The 26674-nt window shown below is 33.5% G+C and overlaps 1 protein-coding gene and 2 long non-coding RNA genes across 4 annotated transcripts in view; all 3 read right to left on the reverse strand.

Moving 5' to 3' along the window:
• Nucleotides 1-24161, reverse strand: part of LOC144968631 (ribosomal protein S6 kinase 2 beta-like) — a 33711-nt gene extending 9550 nt beyond the window's left edge. Inside the window, exons 1-20 of one of the 2 annotated variants that reach the window (XR_013644618.1) lie at nucleotides 24011-24161; nucleotides 21158-21193; nucleotides 20180-20293; nucleotides 19317-19398; nucleotides 18531-18611; nucleotides 17613-17692; nucleotides 16988-17094; nucleotides 16495-16675; nucleotides 16126-16196; nucleotides 15736-15824; nucleotides 9662-9829; nucleotides 8665-8810; nucleotides 8237-8287; nucleotides 7403-7477; nucleotides 6330-6419; nucleotides 5191-5349; nucleotides 3991-4152; nucleotides 3111-3187; nucleotides 1418-1535; nucleotides 259-396 (exon numbers count right to left, since the gene is read on the reverse strand). Coding sequence is in view for 1 of the 2 variants with exons in the window: in XM_078907161.1 (XP_078763287.1) it covers nucleotides 259-396; nucleotides 1418-1535; nucleotides 3111-3187; nucleotides 3991-4152; nucleotides 5191-5349; nucleotides 6330-6419; nucleotides 7403-7477; nucleotides 8237-8287; nucleotides 8665-8810; nucleotides 9662-9829; nucleotides 15736-15824; nucleotides 16126-16196; nucleotides 16495-16675; nucleotides 16988-17094; nucleotides 17613-17692; nucleotides 18531-18611; nucleotides 19317-19398; nucleotides 20180-20293; nucleotides 21158-21193; nucleotides 24011-24070 (2085 nt within the window). In the remaining variant the exon portion in view is untranslated. The remainder of the gene's footprint in view (nucleotides 1-258; nucleotides 397-1417; nucleotides 1536-3110; nucleotides 3188-3990; nucleotides 4153-5190; nucleotides 5350-6329; nucleotides 6420-7402; nucleotides 7478-8236; nucleotides 8288-8664; nucleotides 8811-9661; nucleotides 9830-15735; nucleotides 15825-16125; nucleotides 16197-16494; nucleotides 16676-16987; nucleotides 17095-17612; nucleotides 17693-18530; nucleotides 18612-19316; nucleotides 19399-20179; nucleotides 20294-21157; nucleotides 21194-24010) is intronic. The other variant, XM_078907161.1, reaches the window with a different exon arrangement.
• LOC144968633 (uncharacterized) lies at nucleotides 13278-13869 on the reverse strand. The gene is made up of 2 exons (XR_013644620.1): nucleotides 13730-13869; nucleotides 13278-13416 (listed from the first exon to the last, which is right to left on the reverse strand). It is a non-coding gene; the product is annotated as an uncharacterized LOC144968633 (long non-coding RNA).
• On the reverse strand, nucleotides 13765-14924 carry LOC144968632 (uncharacterized). The gene is made up of 2 exons (XR_013644619.1): nucleotides 14744-14924; nucleotides 13765-13902 (listed from the first exon to the last, which is right to left on the reverse strand). It is a non-coding gene; the product is annotated as an uncharacterized LOC144968632 (long non-coding RNA).
• Nucleotides 24162-26674: the final 2513 nt, after the last annotated feature.

Below are 26674 nucleotides of genomic sequence, written 5' to 3' on the forward strand. Positions count from 1 at the left end.
TAATTAAGCTGAGATCACCAAACAAAGAAAGATGAAAAGATATTTCATAGGATACTTACATTTTAGATACCATTACTCTACAGCATACAGCCTGGTACTTGACATCATGTACTTTACTAAAGAACTGTCATCAGGGATATAGATAGTGGCAGTAGTAGAAGTAATAAGAACAAGAACAACAAAAATAAAATAGCAATAATTATAACAACTAGATCAACAAATGATGCTATCAAAGACTTTGCTACACTATCCACTCACTTTGACCAAATGTGGGTCTTGTAATGCTAATCGTTGAAGTGGAAGAGACTCGCGGTGTGAGATCCAGGGATGATTGAGCACTTGGGTGGCTGAAAGTCTACTGTGGGGGTCAATATGTAACATTTTCTTCACTAAATCCTAAGGAGTGAAAAAAAGAGGGAAAAAGAAAAAGAGAGGGAAAAAAAGTGAGAGATTATGCCATAGGTTACCTACCAATGCCTCAAGACGATATTATGTTGAGGTGATCTAGATGTTGAAATTTGAATTCACAATCAAAAATATTAGATTAGGGTGAATCTTTTATTGAAGCGAATGTATACTTTCTTAGAGCAGGGCTGCTAAGTTCACAAAGTCAAAATGAAGGACATCTTTGGAGTGACAGAGGGGCCGTGGTATGGGAACAAATGACTAGCAAAATTATTTTTACCAATCGCAGCGAATATATTTGGTCCTTTTTCTAAGGAGGGGTGAGCAAATTAAAAAGTTAATGGGATGCAACAAATCTCGCGTATTTCTAAAATTGTGGGACTTTCCCGCAAAATGCGGGACATTTATCTGCCCAGAGTGTGTTGTTTTGGGGGTTTTTTTGCCAGCTCCATCGTAACATAATGCCATTTTGAGACAGTGGGTTATATATTACATTAATTCTTTTAATCAATATTTTCAAAGGAAATGAGAATGTAAGATATATATATAAAGATTAGCAGTTGTTCTACTTGTTGAGGACAAGTCAATAAAATGCCATTTAAAAAAAAAGTGGTTTCTGCAAGATATTTAACAGTTTGGATTTAAAATTAACGAGCTAACATTTTGTTCTCATCACCAAGAACAGTCGCCTAACATCTCTCTCTCTCCCATGTGTCTAACATTAGACAGCATGACAAGAAAGCTTAACTCACTCGATCCTGGAGATTTTTGCTACTTTTCAAAATTGGAAGAAAGGTATTAAAAATAAACAATGTACATAGATAGTTTTATTCAACTATCATTAACACGCAAAAACTAAAAACACTAGCTTTGATACTACGCCTATAATTTGTCTCAGAAAAATAAAATAAATAGGCATGGGTAAAAGTAACCCAGATAAACTACGGATATAGTCGTTGTTAGGGTTGAGTGAGTTAAGGGTTGAGAAAGAGGGGGGGACATATACCCATACCTTGGCTTGAGCAGAAACAGAGTCCCAGTTGCCTCCAACCAGTGAGAATTTTCCCTCTCCTATCCTGGCCAAGATATCATTAGGGGTGTCAGTTGGGCCATTGGCAAATGGTGTGTGACTGCAGAGTAAAATTCATTGATGAATAAAGCAATGCAAGAATATTCATATACTGGAATCTTGTTTTGTTTAAGGATTTTACGGTGCTTGCAACACATTTAGGTTATATCAGCGCCAGTAAAAAGGAAGAAAATGGGATAGTCAAATTCTAGAATTACAAGTAAAGCACCCAAGAAAAAGTAAAACAAAGGGGAACTGGTAACAAATAGGGAGGGATCAGATGTAGATTGAAAGAGCATACCATCAATATACTTAGTTTGAGATTATCTATAATTCTCATCCGGACAGAAGCACATGATCCAAAAAAGAGGAATACACTCAAATGGTTAGACTATACATTAAAAAAAAAAAACAAATATAATAATACATAACAGAGAGATAATTTAAAGGAAAAAAATTATCATCTCCCAAAACAATAACTATACATTTGACTGTTTCCCTCCCAGCCATGTTTGTATGATATAATCTAGATTAAGAGCTTTGTCTGTTCCCTATCTTAATTTGATAGCTAAAATAGCATAATCCTGGGACAAATGTTATTTCCATACACACAAACAGTTCCATTTTTTTCCTATAAATTTTTAACAGATTGCAAAATTGGTACAGGACAATTGGCCGTTATGGTATATTGTCTACTGTACTGCATTCCTTCCAAGAAACATTTTGTCTCTATGTAAGACCTTTCTCATACAACACTTTATTTCTGTCCTCAATATTATGTTTGACCAAAAGTTCCCTGGTTTGAGTCCCATAAGTCGTGCTGTGAGCAGTGCTAAGTACTTAGATCTTGGAGAAGGCTCTTTACTCGCATTAACCCATCGTTTTTTTTTTGGGGGGGGGGGGGTTCTTGGGATTTTTTTGTGTTTTTAAGAGTTTTATGGCGCTTGCAACACATTAAGGTCATTTCAGCACCAGTAAAAAGGAAGAAAATGGGAAAGTCAAAAGTTCTATACTTACAATTAAAGCACCCAAGAAAAGGTAGGACAAAGGGAAATTTGTTCAAATACGAAACAGACATATATTCCAAAAGAACATTATCAAAGTACTTAATTTGAGATCATCTAAAAGTCTCATCCAGAGACAAGTGCAGGTCCCAACTTAGAAGGATACACTCAATTGTTTACAAATCATATTTAATATGTAAACAAAACAATACAGTGCATAACAGAGAGATGATTTACAAGACAAAAAAAACATCTCCCAAAACTATACATTTGACTGTTTCCCTCCCAGCTAGGGTATCCGGCCAGGGCCTGGACAAAACCAAGTAATCTTATTCCAAGACAAATACGGAAAACATGTTGGAAAACAGATATAGGTAGATAGAAGACACAGTAAGTGCCTCCCTGCCCATTATGGTAGGTAAAAAAAAACCCACGGTGGGGTCCCCACCCAGATTAACTCCCTGTACTCAGTGTAGAATCCAAAAAAAAAATTGTAAGAATGCATTAGGGGCGTCATGTCTCATCCCAAATGTTCAGATATTCACTTAAGAACTCTTGTAAACCATTTTGAGAACATACAGTCTACATTGCAAAAAAGGTCCTGTTTAGCATACCAAGAAAAATAAACTCACCCAGCCAGCATGGTATATAACAAGACACCCAAACTCCAGACATCACATGATGCGTCATAACCTTGTCTTTTCAACACCTACAGTGGGGTGAAATAAATCATTATCATTATCCTCTTTATTATTATTGTGGAATGCAAGCAAAAAAAAAACAAAAACAAAAAGGGTTCATATTGACACAAACACTGGTATGCCCCAATTTCTTCAGAGAAATCCTTTTATTTCTTCTTTCCTTTATTATTATTATTATTATTATTATTATTATTATAATTACTATTATTATCATTATTAATATCATTGTTTGCCTTGCTTTATTATTGATTTTATTTAGATTTGTTGATGAAAATATTACTTTCTGTATGAGTTATATTGGCAATTGCCTAAAAATAAACGTTTGAATCTTCTTTCCTGATGAGACTTGAGATGAAATCTTTTACCTTCCATATCCCAAAACAAAACAAAAACAAAAAACTTGACAGCATGATGGAACAGTTGAAAAAAACAAACAAACATCTCTACATTTACATTTTTCTAAATGGCATTGGATTGAAGCTCTATAGTCTCTGGATTACAAACAACTACAACAATGAAATGGTTACAAACTAAAGTTTTAACTATAAACAAGAATTTCAATCAAATCATTCATTTCTCCTGAGTTGCATTGCTCGGATTGATTTTCCTTATGAAAAAAGAAAGACGTAATGGCAAGTTAAAGTGAATTAACTCTCTGCTTGCCATGGGTTTAAATAATTTCATCATCCGGGCAAAGTTGTAAAACTTGCCCGAGTCAAAACACATTTTAAGCTAAATAATAAAAATCAACATTAAACATTCCTAAAAACACAATGGGGGACATCTTTAAAATTATTAGCTAAAAAATCACCTCTGGAGCGACAAAATTAGCAGTGTAGCAGGGAGTCATCAACAAGCCATTCTCAGCCCGTAACTGTTTAGCAAATCCAAAGTCGCATATTCTCAGACTGTCTGGTGATCCGCTATCATCAGCATATAAAATGTTGGAAGGCTTCAAATCACGATGTACCACCTAAAAAAGTCAATTGATGAAATAAATTACAAAACGACAATTTCAAAAGGGTCAAAATGAATTATTCTTTGACGACCCCATCAATCTTATATTAAGTCAAAAAGAGCTAGATAAAAAATTAGATAAAGTCAAAACATAAAGAATGTAAATTACAAGTTTCTAAGTTAAAAAAAAAAAATATTAAAAAATCACTTTCCTGGTGAAGAAGTTTTCTGTATAAGAAAGTTTATAAGTTTAAATACCAAACATACAATTTTGAGACAATTTGAGTATTCTCAACTGCCCCAAACCATCAAACTTTAATCTCAGCTGAGAATGTCAATGTCCTGCACCCTGACTCTTTTTGTTTTTGAATGTCTCAGTGGTTTCAACACTGCTAGGCCATTTGAGCACCCACTTCTCAGTTTTCTTCAGCTTATTTAGACTGAGTTGTTTAATCAGGATTTGGCATAAAACTTTAGTGTAAAAATTGTATGTCAAAAACTGATTCATTTTTAAAAGTCTTTATTTACAATTTCTGCTTGTGTTCACACCCTGAAAACACTTAATGTCCCTGTTACTTAAAGGATGTGATCTCACAAAAAATGTCGAGATGTAGCTCAGTTACAGCTTTTGCAGTAGGGCTGTTTTTCATCCCTCAAATTGTATTGTAATAACTTTTTCAGCAATAAGATAATAGATAAGTTTAGCAAGTTCTTTCTTTGGATAAAGCTCAAGCCATTTTACTCGTATTACCTTACAAGGCTCAAGCTGAATGGAATCTTGACTTTTGGTAGCGATTAATATGATCATTGTTATGAAAAGACCTGTGATAAATAACTTTATGAAAGGGTAATTCAATTCCCTATGGCCTAATGGGAAAACAACAATGATGGAATCAACAGCTTAAATTAAAAATAATGTTATCAAATGTTACACATTATACATCCATTTTTATTATTATGTTTATACAATATCCACAGATGCAACACCAAGATGATTGATATATAGCTATGGTTCTTCTAAGGTGGGAAAATAAAGCACATAAAATAATCTTACCCCATTAGTGTGAAGATATTCTACAGTTCTTGCTACAACTTGCAAAACTGCGCTTGCTTCCCTCTCTGAAAAGAACTTCTGTCTCAAAATCTTGTCCAATAATTCCCCACCCCTCATCAATTCTGTCAGCAGGTACACTTTGTTCCCATTGTCGTAAACCTGGAACATCGGACATCAACAGTTATTTTCAATCTCGAGATCTCGTTTTCTTTAAACTAGCATTTATCACACCATAGGAATTCTATGTGGAGGGAGGGGAGGGGGAAGAGAGAATGCTTACACCGATGTAGCATTGAGTTGAGATTGTTGGACCTTTTATTCTCTTTTTCTAATAGACAAGAAAAAAAGTTTAATACTAATATTTTTAGATTCAGTACCATTGTGTCTGCAAACTGGTATGCTCATATTGGAATGTTTCATGTATAGATTACTTCATTTGATGTTACTAAAATAACGTATAGAGAAAGAGAAAATGAAAAGAAGTCAACCTCAACAATATTTCTTTGTCACACTACAAACAAAAATAAATTCTTTATTCTTTTTTTCAAACAAAGAGATCAAATCATATTTGAAAGGCATAATCATGGGTGCCAGCGAATGAGGCTGCCAAAACCTGAAATCCAGATTTGGTCAACTCTCGAAACCTGAAAATACTTCCCTTCATAAAGCAGATCTACAACCTTTTCGAAGTATGGTTTCCTAGGCAGCAATGCTTTACATGCAAGGATGTAAATAAAAAGCCTAAAAAAAACTGAAATTTCAGAATAATTAATCACAACTACAAAATCTAACCTACTGTATGAACAAAAATAAATCTGAAATATTAATTATCTCTATGCATGTCTGCATAATATATGTAATTTAAATGGCTGCAAATGTAAATAATAGACGACAGTACATATGAAAGTTAATGATTAATATAAAAGTGCACTCACAGTGTAGGTGACTCTCTCTATGTGTACCAGGAGAAGAGAGAGACGGATAGTACCACAATACTTTTTTTCTCTCTTTTCATATTTCAGAAAAGTTGAAACTGCAATCAGCCCACTTTGGGAGCTGTGAAACCGAAATTTCGGCACATATCAGAAAATTGGCATTCATGGGCATAATGAAACAATAATAGTCACAAAACTACTCACATCTCGCAAACTAATAATATTTGGCTGTTGTCCAAATCTCAGCAGAATTTCCACTTCTTCGGATGGATCTCGTTTGTCTTTTTCCATTATCTAAAAACCAAATAAATGGCGTGTTGAAATGTCTTATCATATCATAGGACTATCATGGCAAGGGATGGAGAGGGGAAGAGAGAGGTTATAGTGTTGAGTTCAGATTGTGTTCTAATGCTTAACTTTCTATTCTTGTAAAACCAATTTCTATATGGATGAATACAGTTTAATCCTTTATTTAAAAAGGATGATCAAGAAAACTGTAACATAGATTTGTATATAGACATGATAAAATCCATCTCTTCTAATTGTGAGTCTTCACTTCAATCCCATTTATGCCGTGGTGAACAGATGATGAATAGGCACTTAAATTTCAGATGATAAAAAATATGAATTTGTTTTTTTTTCATATTCAAATACTACTACATCCTCCTCATTCAAATGTATAAACTCAACCCAAGTCTGATATATTCAGCAGTAAAAGTAATAATTGAGCATCTAAATTGTCCATAGATTGTAAATCGTGAAAATGAGTTTTCTGACTAAAAGATTTATTAAACAATATAAAATAAAAGGAGGGAGTAAGTATATGATTACTGGAGGCTTAAACTAAAGCCTGCAGATTTCAAAAGCTATAAAATGAAGCTTTTGGTATGTAATGTAAGCAATCAAAAATAATTTCAAAAGATTACTAGATATACACTAGAAAATGTATTAGGACCTATTAAAAAAAAGAAGTTTTTAAAAAATTAAAGAATTTTATGAGGCTATAGATCTTTCAGCAAATTCAAAAAGGATAAATATAGGCACTTCTTGAATTCCGGAAAAGTGGTATTGTTGATAAACTATTGACCTCTTCCACTGGTTGTACATTAATGCCTCAGTCTAATTAGCTTACAATACAGAAAAGCACTATTTCAATTACATGAGAGTTAAAAAAAGAAAAAGAAAGAAATTCTTACCCAAAAAAAAAATATTAATGCTTAATTTCACTTTTTTCTTTTTAAAGAAAAGGTGCAGGGATTATCTAATTTCCATCATACCTTAACAGCATAACTGATTCCAGTTGCCTTGTGGACACACCTCTTGCATACTGAATATGAACCAATTCCAATATCCTGTTCATAGTAAACGCATGTAATTTTGTAGTACATTGAAAAAGGCAGGTGTATTTTTAAAAAACAAAAAACAAATTAAAAAAAACAAAAAAAACCAACAGGTTATTGAAGATAAGATTATCAAGAATAATTTTGCACCATACTAATATTTCTTATTAACAATGAATAACCCCCCCCCCCCCCCCTCCCAACTCCCTGAGATAGAAATGTAAGCTTTATTCTAATGTTTCACACCCTGCCTTTAATTTGATGTCAAATTGACCTTCAATTACTGGAAACAAAAAAGAGACTATCTAATACTGCTACGATATCAATCTCTGCCTATAGCAGAAATTCATTCACACAAGAGTAGAGTGGAGGTAATGTGTATAAACTTCCATGCCCAAGAATACAATGTTGGTAGCAGAATTTTCGATTCACCCATCAGGTCACTGACCACACTAAACATTGCTTGTTTTTTTTGTGACAGAATGAGACACCGTACCACCGAGCCACACACATTTTATAATTTTCACATACAAGAGAACCTGAATCAGATGCAAGATGATGTAATGAGAAATAATGAGGTGGGCCTATAATTATCATTTGTGCACGCAACAAATAAGGCATTTACTGACAAAATCTCATTTTCACACTACAGAGACCAGTAAAAACCTTTCTCTCTGTAAAATACTTTGATACTTATCCCTATAAACCTTGTTAATTACACCAAAAGTTGTACTTGTAACAAACTGTCTTAAGTCATTCGAAATTACATACCTCCTTCATGTCATAGTCATCCAAAAATGGAGTCGTCTTTACTCCTGGTAACTGAAAGAAATTAAAAATACAAAAATTATTCAGCTGATTGTAGTTCCCCCCCCCCCCCCCCCCCCCCCCCCCAACCCTCTCAGACAAGACTTAAGACAAGGGCTGAACAAAACTGAATAGTTTCATTACCAAAGAAGGACTCATTTCTACATCTATGTGGGACAGAACCAAATATATAGATATATATATATATATATATATATATATATATATATAAGAAACATGATTCCCTAGCCAACAAGGGAATGTCAAAGGCCATCACCACGTATCAGATCTTTATTTTCTTTTACTCCATACCCCATTATTTATAATAAACTAACATTGTACATGTGACAGACGAATAGAATGCTTCCCTTTCCAATCCATCCCGCACTTACCTTAGCCAGACTGATCACATTGTTGTTCATGGCATGAGCCACTGGGTCGACAGGATCTTCTTCCTGATCAAGCAACCCAGGAGAGATAAAACTGAAGCCTCTGAACAATTCATGGGCTGTGGCACTTGGTGGAATACCAGGTGAGTCTGAAATAAATAACCGATTCATTCTTGTAATCCACTTTTGTAAACCCATTTTTAAAAAGATGAATAAAGTAGATGATAAAAGTAGAAATGCACTAAGGGGTCATAACCTAGAAGTAGTCCATCACCTTTAGAGTGTAAAAGGTTAAGGGCTCAAATACTTGTCTGAGAAGGATTTCTTCTCTGAAGACTTTCTGTACTAGATTTACCCGACTTATTTTACTATTATCTATTTAACTTTTTAATACTATGACCAAGAAACACGACATGAGCTTTAAAACAAATTTCCAACAGATGATTGCCGGCTCACCCGTGTAAAGCACAATATCCACTATCTGCGATAAAAGCACTATCACAACAACACAATGTTGACGATGAGACATCACGCCTGTAAGGCGTTATTACAAATTTCTTCCAAAAGAGACAAAGCTGTTGTTAATTGAGTATGTTGAGGGAATGTAAACAAAAGAGTCTTTTTCAAGGACTCTAATTTGCACCACTGACAACAGGACTCTGACCTACAGGTCATATGCTGAGTGGCAAACAATTAGACCGTAAAACAACACAGTCATTTATAGACTTACCCCATGGGGTTTTACAAGAAAAATACATGGATAACTCTTGAGTTCCACTCCTGCCACACTTCGTGCCTTGAGCAAGTCACCTCACCCTATCTCACTTTGCAGCGCTGCATTGCAGCTGACACCTGGGTTATTCTTCCAGTCTTCCATTGGAAGAGATCCTTAAGACAAATTTCCACTTTGGGATGAATAAAGGGAATTTTATTTATTCACTCATTCTTTTAAGAAGCCCTGGTCAGAAAAAAAAATATGGCCAAAACTAAATCTCTCTACCTTTAGGAGTCTTGGTGGTAAATTCTTTATCAAAATAGAATACATCATCGGTCTGAATGACAGCAGGCTTGAACGGTGGCTGGAGTTCCCTCTTAAACAACTTTACCCAGTCAATGGTGCCAAAGAATGGATGCCTCTTCATTTCTTCGATTCCTGTGGGTCCTGACCCTGTGAAGATTTGGTGGTGAGTTGGAAAAAACAATGACAATATCAGACAAGAGGTCAAAAAAAAATAATCATAAATCAAATACTATATCAGACTTTTAGCACAATCTGCAACTTACATCTTGCTAAAGTACCAAAGAAAAACTGTAGACAAGTGATGCCTATTCCACCCACAATCGAAAGTTAAAAGTAGATAACAGAACAACAACACAATAATACAATCCCTTGTTGCCAGTCTGTAACTATCTAAAAGCTCCATACTGAAACTGCGAGGGATCTTCACCAAAATGGATGCACTCAGATGGTTACAAATTAAGCATGACGGTAAAATCCCAACAATGATGCAGTCATTATTGGTGAGATGATTAAAGTAAAACTAATTGGTGATTCCTATAGTTCTGTAATGTATTTTTGACACGTTCAATATAGTTTCAAATTGGGGAGCAGCACTGGTGTAAGATACAATATGAAAATATGTTTATGAAAAAAGACCAGAACTTGCCTTAACTGAGACATGCTGATATCTTCTTTTCTTTCTGCTTTGCTTGGCAGTTTTATACACTCTTTTCAGATTTTTAACTCACTCAATCCTACAGATTTTTGCTACTTTTCAAAATTGAAAAAGTAATGTATTAAAAATGAGCACGTACATTGATATCATCATTCAACTACCATTAACGTGTAAATATTAAAAATATAAGCTTTGATACTACACCTATAATTTGTCTCATTAAAATGCAATAAATAGGCATGTAGCAATGACTATACCGCACAAATCTTTGGGTCTCTTTTTCGCTCACGAAGTGCCCAAATTCGCGACAAAATATGGGACGAAGCCGTTTCGTATATGCTATTTTAAAAAATTAATTACGACACTGTTTATCGATGAATATGACTGAAAGTTGGCACACAGTTAGAAAAAAGGTCATTTTAGATTATGTCAAGCGACAAAACTTGTGCGATTAAAAGTAGATTTTTACTCTTTGGAGTAAAATATTTCTAAAACTACCGGGCGTGCAGGTTTTGTCGCTGACAAGGTAATACATGAACATTTCTTCTTTTTGGTTGTAAAATTTCAGATGAATATGACGAGTACTTTTCCCGTATTTTACAAAACACCATCCTAATTTGCTCTTCATTTGTAATAGACAAAGCCATTTTGCCCCCTACAGCCCGAATCACAAGTTCAAAACGATTTTGCACCAAACTGACGGCTGAGCGCGTCGTGGCAAAGCGCTTTCTGATTGGTTGACTTCGTTTTAAAGTTCATGACTAGTCAAAATGTCTGTGCTGTCTCACTGGCAGAGGGGTGTTTATCGTCTGCCATTGCGTTTGGGTTCAATAAACAGCTGATAATTTGACTGTTTAATTTACAAGAATTTAAGATATTATGTTAAAAGTTTTCGATTGCAATATGATCTACAATCTCAGCGTGGGTTTAATTATTGTGTTCCAAGTCACGTTCCATCAGTAACCTTTGTCCCCTTGTCCAATTTCTCTTTTCCTTCTATATTTCTTTTTCTCTCTCTCTCTCTCTCTCTCTCTGTGTGTGTATGTGTGTGTGTTATATACCATCCAGCTCTAAAATTGTATAAGTTAGAACTCTTCTAATGTTTTCATCATTTTCTCTATCAAATTTGCCAAAAAATTGCCAAATTTCAATCTTTTAATCCACTTATTAAGGGGGGACCTGTAGTCAAAAATCCATTTTTGATTGTAATGCTAATATTGCTATTCCCTTGTTATTTTAAGGTGGTAGGAGGTCTAATTTGATGATTAACACCAAAAAAAGCCAAAAAAAAAAAAAAATTTTTTAGACATAGTGAGACTAAATAGGCTAAAAATAGACCAAAAATCCCAAAATTTCTTACAGTAATGCAGCCAAAACCAACGAATAGATCTCTTCCAAATTTACACACAATGTTTCTTACAACAAGAGCTATACCATGACGTAAAGGTTTAGCAATAGTCCTGAAAATAAATTTTTAAGAATTTTTTTTCGATTTCGGCTGAAAATTTGGCGCGGAATTACAGTAAAAATTCGATTTAAAAATTCATAAAACTGCTCAATTTTAGTTTACCCCAAAACCCCTACGTCATGGTACAAAACACATTATAAAAAGATTCTGACCAAATTTGAAGACAATCTGATGGAAAATAATCCAGATATGAATGTTAGAAAATCAGAAAATGACGCAAAATGGAGTTTTGAGAAAACGCAAAATTTGCCTTTAATTTGATAATAAAGTTAATTTTGCAGACAAGCAAAGGAAAACATCCATCAAAATTTCAAAGTATATTCAATATAGAACAAGAAAACAGTTAAATTTTGTACATTTATCAAATTCTGAAAAAATTATGATCGATTCGCTAACCCATACCCCTAAGAAAAAATTTGCGGAAAAATTGAATGATATCAGTTTTTTACAAAAAAATTAATTTAGCGATCAAATATGCTTTATATTTATAAAATTCATCAATTAAATCTCATAAACTAATAATATGATGTATAATTTGATGTTAAACACCCAAAAAAAACTCAGAATTTTTAAAATAAAATTTTTAAGGGGCATTATAGGCTAAAATTAGACGTAAAACCCTAAAATTTCTAATAGATGCACCAAAAACTAGCATATAAATTTCTTTCAAATTTAAACACAATGTTTCTCACATAAATAGCTATATCGTGATGGAAGAATTTATCAATAGTCTGGAAAATAAAATTTTTAGAATTTTTATTTCATTTTGCCTGAAAATTTGGCGCGTATCGACAGAAAAAAATGAATTAAAAAAATTATAAAATTGCTAAATATTAATTTACCCCCAAAAACTTCCATCATGATGTAAAAGACATCATAGAAAAGATTCTGAATAAATTTGAAGATGATCTAAAGGAAAATGGCTAAGATAGGATTGCTAGAAAATCAAAAATGACATAAATCGGAAAATTGAGAAAGCGCAAACTTTTTAATAATTTGACATTGAAACTGATTTTGCAGGCAAGTAAAAGAAATGATCCATCAAACTTTCAAAATATGACCATTATAGGACAAGAAAACAAGAAAACTTTATAATTTAATCTAAGTCTAAAAAATTTATAATCGATTCGCTAACGCATACCCCTAAAAAAAACAAAAAAACTATAAAATTCAATTTTTTCCGTATTCCGAGATAAAATAATTTTGAGGTCAAATATGATTTATATCTTATGAATTCATTATTGTAATCACAAAAACTAATTATTTACTGTATACAATAGATTATAAAGAGATTTCTAGATATATTAAAAAGTCTCGAAATATGATTTCGTAAAATATGATATGGCGCGCTACCCTCATTTTTCAATGCTGCTTGAGAGACAAGTCATATAAAATTAGATATCTAGTCAATTTTAACTGCAAAATCAATTCTATTTTAGACAATAAAACAGCTAAATGATGCAAATAGATATAGCTCAGAATAAAAAGCAATTTGCTTTCCCAAACCCCTTGGAAATAAATTCCTTTCGCCTCAATGCAGGAAAAATCAACACCACTTGTTTGCCACCGCTTTTTTAGTACCGTAGTTCCACAAAGAGGGTTGATCTTGCTCTGGTTGGTAAAAAAAAAAAATCAATTTTTGGAAATACATTATAAGTCATTGACATAAAATGCATCTGTCAAAGAAAGACCAATAAATAAAATGGTCATCATTCACACCAACACAGTTGAAATTTCATTGTTTTTACATCCACAGAACAGAACTCTTGGCGACAAACAATTTTCTGTTATTAAGTTAATATATTCAATAGTAATTCATTTCAAATGATGTTTTATCATTTTCATTTAGAAAAATGAGTATTTACTTTATTGATCATTAATCAAAAATGTAAAGGCGCTATGGAGATTTGGAAACATTACTAACCAGTGTCAAAAAGTACATGCAGACACTCTGCTGTGCTGGCCCAGATGATGGTTTGCTGGTTGATCAGTTTGCCACAGGAGGGCCTCAACACACCTTTCCAGAATAGCCCTTGAGCCAGCATCTTTATTTATTGTCAGGACACCAGTACAGTCAACTGAATTCTTTCATGTTAGCTGTCGATGAAAACAAAAAATTAAATTAAATTCACTGCAGTGAAAATGGCACATATGCCAATGCCATTGCTAAAGTTTAAAACAACAACAACAACAACAATAATAATAATAATAATAATAATAATAATAAAATAATAAATAATAATATAAAATAAAATAATTATAATGATAAATTAAAATAAATAATAAAATTATCTAACATTGTCATTATCAGTATCCTAGACATTTCAAACACTACTAAAACTGCTACCACTACAGACCTTATCATTATCTACCATAGATATTTACTCTCTCTTTCTCTCCCTCTCTATCACTATCATTCGAACATAACATTCCAAACCCAATTTTCCGATATAAATCCCCCCCCCCCCCCCCCCCCTCCAAAGAAAAAAAATTGAAAAGTGTGGACGATGTATGCAGTATCAGCCAAAATAAAGATAATTACAATAACTGAATGAAAAGTATTTTTTTTAAAAGGGTCCTGATCCTGAGACTGAGAATGTCTTTTCTTCTTGTGAGTCGCACGAACTTCACAAACCCTCTTGACAGTCTTGATCTTGACAAATTTGGAAACATATTGACTGGGAATCGAACCTTGAAACATCTGATCAGGTCTAGGTTTTATCGCCTGACATAGAGGGCTGATTTTGTTTGGGGAGGGGGGGGGGGAGTAGTATTTTATTATTGTTTGGCCCTGTTATTTTTCATAAAATAAAGTTAACTTGCGATAACAACGAGTGTGTCAGCTGATGCACAGTCGAACAAACACACAATCTCACAAGGCATGTTTAGTTATAAAAATAAGCAATAAATTAAAATGTGGTGTATTTCTTATGCTTACCTTGTAAACTGAGTATTCTGTGACTTGAATAGAGTGAAGAATTACCAAAGTTCATCAAAATCAACTTGTAATGCGATGAGTGAGGTCCAAAAACGAATGAATTCATAATATTGTAAACAAAGGCAGGGACAGTCAGGGAGCGGCCATTGACGCTATCGTGGTGCATTGTGGGTCACTATTGCCACGTTCGAGGATAAATTTAGATCGGAATCATGTTTTGTTACTAAATTTAGACGCACTGTGAACTGACCTCTCAAATCAACCAATGAGAGCTCGTGACATTGTATAAATGGTATTCACTATTTGACCTTGTGATAATTCATGTTTATAATCATGATGTCGATGTTGCCAGATTGAAAAAGAGAAATGGCTAAGCTTTCCATCGATATGCGCCATGACCGGGTGGATAGGCTTTGAATAGCTGTTGTCAAGACCCAAACATTTGACAATATAGACCTTTAGAAAATAAAACGTGGATACCTACGTTATAAAACTGCATCAAAAACACGTTTTTAATTGAAAATATGAAATTTTCTTTATATTTTAGGATTCTAGAATAATTAAACTACCTGAAAAGTGGACTAGCCCAATTTGGACAAAAAATTTTTTTTTTAACCAAAAATGACTACAGGTCCCCCCTTAAGCAAGATACAACCAAAGGTTGAAAAAAATGCCGAAAAGCGTCCCATATTTTCCTCTTTGCGGGTCATCCAAATAAATGACAACTTTGAAACTGCATAACTTGTTTATTTATGAATGGATTTTCAAAATTCAAAAACATTTTTACTCAGTGGAGATAGGGCTTTGATTTCAGACAAAAATTTTCCTCAAAAAGAGAAAAAAACATTTTTCATAGTCATTGCTAAGGCATGGTGTAAAAGTAACCCCGAGTATACTACGGATATAGTCGGTGTTAGGGTTGAGTGAGTCAACAATAGTGCTTCACAATTTAAAGAAAGTACGATGAAAAATCTTGGATACATAACACCCACCTAATCTGTTGGCTGGATTTCTTTTAAACAATGCCCTCAATAAACTCTGTGCTTCAGGACTCAAAAAAGGAGGCATTCCCAACTTTGCTCTATAATGGTAAAAAACAATAAAATGAATAAATAAATGTGGGAAATTCATTAACGAATATGCATATTTTCATACTTCTAATTGAACTTAAGATAATCGTATGATCTGGGCAAATCAATAGTGTAGTGTTTAGACATTCATAGTTTGTATGGAAAGGTTGTGGGTATTAATCTCTAACAAACAACTTGGATATAGTCTTATTTGGTACTATTACATATATTTTCTTCTTCTTGCCTCTTAAATGAAAGAGAGCAATACGTTTTCATTGGTTAAACAATTCTTTCAAGACTTCTATCACTTACTTTAGAATTTGTGTCATTGTCTCTTTCCTGTTGGCTCCTTGGAAAGGGAGAGCTCCCGTCAACATTTCAAACTAAAAAGATAAAAACATTGAAAAACATCAGAAAAGATTAATTAGCAAGTTTGTATGAAAAAGGGAACATTGTACAGATCTATGTCCAATAAATGACGCAACGGATGAGGTCAAAAATAATAATAAACTTCTCTTAAACTAAGCAGATAATTGTTGAAGTTTTCAAATTATGAAATGGCTTTCACCAAACTATCACAATTGACAAAAGAATTACTTAGAAAATGAACCAAATCTAAAGAAAAAGAATTTATGGCACAAGACATGTGATAGTATAATCGATTAAGAGAAGCCTACTAACCATTAAGACACCATAAGACCACCAATCAGCAGGTGTGCCATGGCCCTTCCTGTTGACAACCTCTGGTGCCATATACTCAACAGTACCGCAGAATGAATATGTTTTTCCCTCATTGAAGATTGACTCTTTGCTTAGCCCAAAGTCTGTCAGTTTAATGTGTCCTTCAGTATCCAAGAGAATACTGTTGAAAAAACAAACAAAACATAATTCTCAACTTTTATGCACAGAAAAATGTTTAAAATCTTAATATTCTTTAAATCGATATCAAATTTGCTAGTCGTCAAATACTTAACTAGTCACCAACAACAAAGTGAACAATGAAAAAATAGGTTAATATTTACTTTCCTACCAGATTATAGTCTCTTAAACACTGAACAATTATCGAAATATAAACTATACAATGATTATTCCTTTAACCATTATTAAATAAGTAGATATTATGACAAACCTAATGGCACAAAACCCAAATAATATTTTTATATAATGATCTTACTTTTCAGGTTTCAAATCTCTGTAAATGATACCTTGCGTATGAAGGTGATCTAATGCAAGGGCCAACTCAGCCAAGTAAAATTTGACGTCTTCCTCTGTGAACATTACCTACAGCAAAAAAAAAAATAATTTTTTTTTTTAAATAGCATCAATCAACTCATAAATATGCCAAAAGAATTTTTTTCTTTTTGGTTTGTTTTTAGGCATCTTACGTTGCTTGCAATAGTCAGATCATTCCAACGCCAGTACATGATAGAATTGTCAAAGCTTTCAATCACTTGAGAACATGTAAGAAAAGGGACTATTTCGACAGAGATCAGAAATGATTCCATGGATGATATATCCTTGTAGCTAGTTTGATTTGCCACACTGACTTTTTAAGATCCATCAGTAAAATGTGCACCTCAGATTTAAAGGACATTTACTTCTAAGGGAAAAAAATACAGTTTTTAACTTTAACTGACATTCTAAACACTCTCTTATCAAAGAACGAATGGACTGAGTTATGGCATTTAGACTTTAAATGGAGCAATTTCATACTTTCTTTTTTTTTTTTCTACAGTGTCTTGAATTTCACAAATCACTTCTAAACTAATATTTATTTCAATTCTATTAAGCCTACCTACCTCTTTTGACAATCGGGTGAACAGATCTCCTCCTCGCAGAAATTCCAGGATAAGGTACAACTTTCCCTCAGTTTGAAATGCTGTCAAAAAAAACCCCAAGAAATTAAAATTTCAAACATCGAAACAAATTTGAAGCATCTACTTTTTGAGAACAAATGTTTGTACATCCCAAGTCACTGGCCACTGAAGATTCAGTTAAGTCCAAGTAGTTCTTAACAACTACCCGGCCCATGGAGCGGGTGCACATATAACGATTTCTAAGTTGCTTTACTAACGATAGCAATTGCTTGCAATCCATGGGATAGGACCATAATCTATCGCTAAGTAATTTCTGACAGATCCAGCTAGCCAATCACGGCAAAGTTGACATGGGAGGAGGTCAAAATTTTGTTTAAAACAGCAAACAACTGTACCAAGGATTGATACAAGTCCCTTTTGTGTGTGTGAAGTAAATGCTCTACTACTGAGCAATCGAAACTCTAGAATATTCACTTCATGCACTACAAAGGATAAGATCATAACCACCTGAGTGACTCACTCTTGCATTCTGCACCATCCAAGCTGTGGGAATATATCTTGAAAAAAAAAAAAAATCTGCTTGTGACTATCCGACTCAAACATGGCAATCGATTAAAAGGTGGTATTTTTTGTATATTTTCACTGACCTGTTCCAAATGGATTGCTCATGTATTGATAGTAGTTAAAATATTTCCTTGATTCCCTGTGACTTTATTACATTTTCACGAGTATAACTTTTAACAACTATCTCTGTAGCAATCACCAAAAGATACAGGGAGTTCACGGTTAAAAATATACATTTTATGGCCCTAAAAATTTGAGAGGCATAATGGAAATGAATTTTGAGAAATATCAGCCACTGCTTCAACTGGAGTATTAATCCCAGTCCATCCAACCTACCGTAATGAAGCCTGACAATAAAGGGATGATTGACATCAGCGAGTATGTCCCTTTCCATCTTTGTTCGTTGACGATCGCGAACTGAAAATAAAATTTGCAAAGAAATTAACCAAAAGCGAGTATGAAATCGTGCAATTGTCAAATATAAACACCATACGACTTAGTATTATTTCAAGTCTCAAGTGGGTAAGCATAAACTTCATTTTAAAAAAACAACACACATTTATTTAGACAATATTCAATCCAAAATTTGCTAACATGCAGTACAAATGTCAAATATAAACCAGGCACAGCATAGTTTTACTTCAGGCATTATCATAAACTTGCTCAAGTTGTGCCAAAATATGAACTGGGCACAAATATGGTTTTACTTCCAAGTCTCAGATGTAAAGCATATACATGCTCAAGTTGTGCAATTGTCAAATATAAACAAGGCACAACACGTTTGCACTTTAAGTCTCAGTGATAAAGCATAAACCTGCTCACATTGTGCAATTGTCAAATGTAACCTAAAGAAGGCATGGCATGGTTTTACTCAGCATAAACTTTTTAAACTTATGCAATTGTCAAATATAAACAAGACATAAGATAGTATTTCTTTCAAGTCTCAGGGATAGCAACTTGCTCAAGTAATGCAAATGTCAAATATAATCAAGGCAAAACATGATTTTACTTCAAGCCTAAGGAATAAAGCATAAACTTAATCTAAGTTGGACAATTGTCAAACATAGACAAGGCACAACATTGTTTTACTTCAAGTCTCAGTGATAAAGACAATAAACATACCTTTCAATGTGGCCTTTTTCAGCACCTTCATGGCATACAAGGAGCCTGCATCTGGATTCGTTACTTTCCTTACAAGGAATACCTTAAAGGAGAAAAGACAAAAGTTTATACAGGAAGTAATATAAACCAAGTCTATAGTTGTCGTCATTTGACACAATTTCTTATGGCAGATGCACAGTAATATCAATAGAATTATACACTTGATGAACCATAACCTATCTTAAGAATAAGTAAGTAAGGACTAACAAACCCACATCTTGAGGCTAGGTAGGACGAGAACATTACAAATCATCCCAGTCTCTATCATATTCAACAGACACTAACTATTCTTTGGATAGGACACTAGTCTACTGCATGATACTTTCCATCAGATCTAACAGCAAAAAATCCAATCACTACTGTGTGGATAAAGGGAGTAAGAAAAAAAAAATTCCATCTGCACCCGAGAACAAGCATCCATTTAAAGTCAGACAAGTACTCTTATGTTCTACCACTGAGCCATCAGGATCCCCCCCCCCCCTCAACCCCATAATGGAATTGTACTACCACCTCGATTTTTCAGCCAAGCACAGATTAAAAGTGTGACTTCATAATCAAATAATTATTCAAATCAAAATCATAAATAGTGGCTAGTATATGAGGCAGAGTAAATAAAAGAAAGTAGATGCAATACTGTAACATGGGTAATTGCCAACCAAGTGGTAATGATGGTAACAATTTTTAACTTTTGAGAGATGAGATGTCAAAATAGATACAAAGTGTATTTATGTTTTAAAATTATAAGACTTTGCAAAAATAAATTATAACAAATCAAGTTTAAGTAAGTAAAAGCATTCTTTTTTAAAAATCAACTTAATGCAGACCTTTCCAAAGGAACCTTGGCCCAAGACTTTGAGGAGTTCAAAGTGGCTTGGATCAGCCTTTTCACCTTCTTTTGTCACATTTGTGATTTCTACTTCATTCAGTGCATCATCATGCTGAGGGATAAAAAAAATGGATGAATTGATAATTAAATATGATAACATTTATATAACTTAATTCCAAGGAATAACCATGCTCAATGCACTTCAATATGTTTCATTTATTCCCCTGCAGGCCATGTACCAAATGGAAGCAGCCATTTCATACAAAACATCGGCTAGGCATGCTTTTTTGTACTTAATATATGTCACTACCTATAGCCCGGTACCTACTCACACTCAAGGTCACAATGTCGGGACCAGAATTTTGCATGACCAGTGTTACTGTTACCCATATGACCACCTACCTTGCTTAACATGGCCTGACTTTTGTGACAAGACTAGCCAATGTATCATTGAGCCAGACAAATCAACTAATTTTAAAATATGTGCTTCACTTCAATCACATGCTATCTGAAACATATTCATGACACATCATCTCATAATGTCATACTATATTATGTTGGGGTGCTCTGATGCTGAAAATTGAATTTTGAGATTTTTCAATATTAAAGTGAGCTAAAATAAATGCCCTTATTGAAGAGTGATTTTTGGTACTTAAATTCAAAAAATCATTAAATTCCTAGATTTAATCATTTTTACATCATTATCAATTTTCTTAATCCACTTCATTCAGACATATTTCAAAAATTGATGCAAAGAAGTCTCATTTTTAAAATTAAATGATACTCATTCATACCTATTTGAAGTTAAATTCATAATTTTTCAAACTCCAGAATCTACAATCAAAATTATATTTTCAATAACTAACAGTAAACAGAACAGGTGCTGCAGCACTATGTTTAGAAAACCGAAAATAAAAAAATTAAAAACAAGAGCAATTAACACAATATCATCTTATAATTAATCAAAATCAACTACCTGATCATCAACAAGCATGTCCTCAGTACTGCCCGTCTAGAAAGAAGGAAAAAATAAAAATATAATCAGATTAGATTATAAAATGTAAAACCCGCAGAACTCAAATCACATTAATTCATTAACCATAGCCAATGTAAAAATTCCACAATTCCACGAGAATTGTGACAATGATAAAATGAACTGTAAGGTGTCGTGGATGGGGGGGGGGGGGGGGGGGGGGGGGGGGGGGGGGGGGGGGGGGGGGGTAACAGTTCTTTGCACTCAGAGAGGAAAGGTCCTCACCCACTCGGGGTTTTTTTCCTTTCATTTTTCGCATCATTTTCATCATCCTCCCCCCCCCCCCCCCCCATCTCTCTCTCTGCTGACCTTCCTTCCTGTTCCATCGTTCTCTTTTTCATTTCATAATCACCCTCTTTATTTTGTCTCGTCCTATTCACCATAGCTATCTCTATCTACCGGTCTATCCATTAAATCTTTTCTTTTAGTCTTCCTCCTCCCCCCCCCCCCCCCCCCCCACTCCTCTTATCTTTCTATCTACCTCCTCCCTGTTCCACCAATCTCTTTTAAATTCTATAGTCAATCTTTTTATTTTATCTCGTCCTCCCATCCCGGTAACCATCTCTATCTATCTGTCTTGGTAACCATCTCTATCTATCCATCTATCCACTAGCTCTTTATTTTATCAACACTTGTTCAACGAATCATTCGAGGCAAGCGCAAGGTCACGTCGACGCTAACAACACCACAACCTCCTCGCCTGTGACCACCTCAAACAATTATCGACCGAATCTGATAAATTAAATTATTCATTTCTCAAATATCTCATAAAATTAAGTAGATAATGAAGCGAGATATTTAAATTTCCTGCAACATCAACTCAAACAACAACTGTGCAGCGTAAGCGGACATTTTGCATATGTGATTTTTGAGGACCAATGAGAGAGAAGGATTCAAGGGGTTGTTCGTTGGTACAAGGCCTACTTCTGTTTACATAACTGGAATTTGACTACACTCTTTTTGAGGATATAATTCGACCACTAGATGGGGTCAAATAGCATTGCAAAGGTTGGAATGGAGTCCCCCTTTGAGAAAAAGTTATAAGTTACCAGATTGGTGTCCTTTTGCCAATTAGAGAGTCGTTAACGGAATTCAAAATGATCCCTCTTTCAATGGGTGAAAACAGGGTATACTCTTTAAAAATTAATTATATATACTTCAATACTGTTTTTAATGAAAAAATTATGATTTTATGATAGAAAAATAACTTTAAAAGTCAAATTGAAAAAAAGCATTTTGACTTTTTCAGTCACTTTTCGGATATAATGGCCGTTTTCTCAGTTCAGCAAGATGTATCTTCCGGACCAAACCATCGCACAACATCACAAATAAGGTAGTCCTGTTAGCCATAAGGCAAATGGAGCTGAAGTTAATTCTTGTTTCGGTATCATGGCATGAATGGCTTGTTACTTTATTAAAAGGACACTAGCTCACCATGGAGGATTTTCCTTCAATCTTCCATGTGAAGGGAAGAGAAGGACTGAAAAAAAAGTCTGGCATAACACAGGATGGAGCCTGGCTTGCTGCATGTCAGATGAATGCTGACTGATTGACCTACAGTCTTCATTATACGAAAACACTTCGCCTACTTTGCTCTATGAATGGCTATAGAGGTTCTAAGCAAAAGATTGACCTCTATTTTAAAAAGAAATAAAAAAAAAAAAAAAATCCATTATGATTGGCTCTATTTTTTTACAAAGTAAAGAATATTCTATAAAATATAATATATACAATGAAACTAATCTCAACACAAAGTTGAAGTGTAAGTGAGCAAAGAATACAGAGACAAGCCAACAAGCAAACCAACAAAGTGTGCAACAATTCCTAGTAATATTAATAAAAAATGGATGTTTTTGGAAGTGGATATGGACTTTTTATACATGTTTTGGTATGGAATAGCAAAGATATTGTTGCTACAGGTCTCTCACAATAAATTTTTAAGCAGTTTAGAGAATTTTACCAATTCGCCCGATGGTTAAATCTGATGGAAATGAGCTTTAGGCTAAACATTTTCAATTCAATTGAAAATAATCTGTATGAACTTGTCTTAAGTTTTAAGTATAAGAAAGTGAAATTCCTTTACAAAGAAAAATATTTTCCTCGATAGTCAAATGAAACTGGGGACGGTCATAAATTTAAAAAAAACTCTCTCGACTTCCCTTAGGCAGATTTGTCCTAATTGACCGACTACTAACTTCACGATTCACACGTCTCATTCATTCATCGCCAGCCATAAAATTAAAATTCTTGTTTATTTTTATCATTTTATGATGTGTTGGGTTGATGTACAATCACGCTGGAATAAAAATTATCTCAACAATATCTCCAAGATTAATAGCTAAGTCAGATATCAATTTACTGTGAAACACTTTGAAGAGGAAGTTAAGAGTGAGTTCACACTATACTATCTTCTACTGCTAACAACTAACAACACCATTGGCGGGTGTCTAGAAGTAGAGAAGTAGAGCAAGATTGGAAGATGAGATGAGTAAACAAGGAAAAGGAAATAAAAAGGAAATCGAAAACAACAAAAAATATAAAAACCAAACAAAACCAAAGTTCAGAGTCTCTAGTGCATTTTATCGACAGAGAATAGTATTTGCTGCCCGTGTACACGAAAGACGGAGATCATAGTCGTGAAGTGTGAAAAATAGCAGAGGAAGTCAGCAATCAGGCCACTTGCATCGGCCTCGGCGCCGTCGATAATCAAGTCACAAGTTATGAATGAAATCAAACGGGTTAACACAGACATGTTCTACAAAACATTTTAGGCATCTAAATAGAATGTAAATATACCTCAGCATCGTGTGCTACTTCCATTCGGCGCCATGGGTCGGCGTTTAATGCCAGAGGCATGGCTGGATTATAAATCGGAATTTTGACAGTTGAGCCGAAGTCAGTCCCTGCAGCAGACTGTGTCAATCGAACAATATGGCCGTCATTGACGAACTATGGAACCAGATAAATTTGGTGTTATCAAGAAATTTTTTAATGGGCGAATTATTTTTTAAAATCAAAATAATTCTTAAACTAAATTTTGATGGTCAACATATCATCCAAAAAAATATTATCCAGAACGTGATTTTATATCTAATGGTAGAAAATCGAAGACTTAATGGTTACATGTTTGTCTTCAAAGCCAAGACGGACCCAATTCAAATGTTTGGATGCACAAGATCATTGAAAGCTGATGAGCTGAAATGAGCTCAATACTAACAAATAATTTAAAATCATATTATGGATGAACTATTGGTTGATTTATAATAATACTTATGCTTAAACTATGTATCTAGCATAGTAATCTTGAAAACCGTAAGTTACTATATCATTTTGCTGAAATGTGTCAATCTGGTAAATCCCTTCACCGTGAGCTTGGTTGATACATCCTGTTGCGTAGTGCACAGCATTCCACACATTGTTGCCAAGCCATTGAGAAAAAATTCTAGCGTTGGCGTGAGAATTCCATTTATTGATTTCGGGGATTTTGTCGTAAAATCTAATGACCAGCTCATATCGACGAATGATATAACAAAAACAAAATTAGACAGAGAGGAGAGAGAAAAAAAAAGAAGAAGAAAAGACGGGAGCGACTCAACAATAAAGCCTGGTAGCATAAAAATAAATTATGCCTGCTGATTTTTAAGGGGGAAAAAAATAAAATCTGGCATCAGATGAATGTACAAATGCATGTAGAGGTCTAAATTATGGCATAATATTTTTTTTTTTTTTTAATGATTCAAAATAAAGAAAAAAAAAGGAGTAGAATTGAAAGGGAAATAATTGATCAGGAGAGTATGCTGTTTTGAAAATCTTAATATCTTAAAAGAATAAAAAATGAACGTGCGTTATCAATTATCAACAACAATGTGCGCGGCGGAAGAATAATTAGTAATATTATGTCTAATATGATGTGCTTTACTTTCGATTTACAAAACAAATAACATAAACACATGCTCATGGAAAATATTGCTTATAGTGATCACAAGCTATTAAAAAAGAAACCAACAATAATGATGAAATAAAAGCCAATAATAATCGAGCGAATATATATATATATATATATATATATATATATATATATATATATATATATATATATATATATATATATATATATATATATATATATATAATAGCCTATTCAAATTATATTGGTATTAATACTTAACGTATAATGATATTTATAATCAAAATGGATTTACCGACGATTAGGTAACGAACGTATTTGCAGGTCTGATGACCGTACACAATCATGGGCTTGATTTAGCATTGTGGAATCGACAATAATTTGCGTTGGTTTGAGAGTGCAACCACGAGCCAATTACGATGTGTACTTATGATAGGATCTGAGGAACAAGGAATTATGGTCTTATTGTTGTAAAAACTAACGCAAAATATTATTCATGACAACAATGTTAAATTAAGCCTAAAATAGGCCGATATTCACCTTGCTCTGTAACAATTTGGGTTATCATGCCTGCAAATGTGTACCTACACATTGGGGGCTACCAATGAAACTTAAAACATGAATTTAATTAAGAAAAGAGGGTAGTATATCTGCATTTCATTGTTATTGTTTTTATAATACTAATATATTATGATGATAACGTCCAATAATTAAAACTCAAATTGAATTATGACCTCTATCTCCGATTAATTAATTATTATTTTTTTTGTGTGTGGCTGGGGGAGGAAAAGGGCGGGGGGGGGGGTTATTTATTATTATTATTATTATCATTATTATTATTATTATTATCATTATTATTATTATTATTATTATTATTATTATTATTTATTATTATTAATTATTATTATTTATTATTATTTATAATTATTGTTTATTATTATTATTATCATCATTATTATTATTATTATTATTATTATTATTATTATTATTATTATTATGATAATCTCTACGAACTCAACCACAAAGATGTATTTCCCTTTCATTGTTTGTCATGCACCACAGAACAAAGTGTCAATTATAAATGTAGACAAGAGTTCAGCGATTATCTTCATGCTTCGGAAAAAAAAGATCAATAACCATGTTGGTTGCAGAATTATCGGTTTGACGTTTTTGATTCAATTAACTTGTTTTTGAAAGATATTTTGCATAATAAAATATAATTTTGCCATTTTATTTCAAAATAAAATAAAGGATGACGACGATGATGATGATATGATGATGATAACGATGATGTTGATGATGATGATGATGATGATGATGATGATGATGATGATGATGACGATGCATGATAATAATAATAATAATAATATAATGAAGAGAAGAAGAAGAAGAAGAAGAAGAAGAAGAAGAAAGAAGAAGAAGAAGAAGAAGAAAAGAAGAAGAAGAGAAGAAGAAGAAGAAGAAGAAGAAGAAGAAGAAAGAAGAAGAAGAAAGAAGAAGAAGAAGAAGAAGAAGAAGAAGAAGAAGAAGAAGAAGAAGAAGAAGAAGAAGAA

The sequence above is a fragment of the Berghia stephanieae genome, chromosome 3 (assembly GCF_034508935.2).
Source record: "Berghia stephanieae isolate SIO BIC M18660-M18661 chromosome 3, UCSD_Bste_1.3, whole genome shotgun sequence".
NCBI classification, from domain to species: domain Eukaryota; kingdom Metazoa; phylum Mollusca; class Gastropoda; order Nudibranchia; family Aeolidiidae; genus Berghia; species Berghia stephanieae.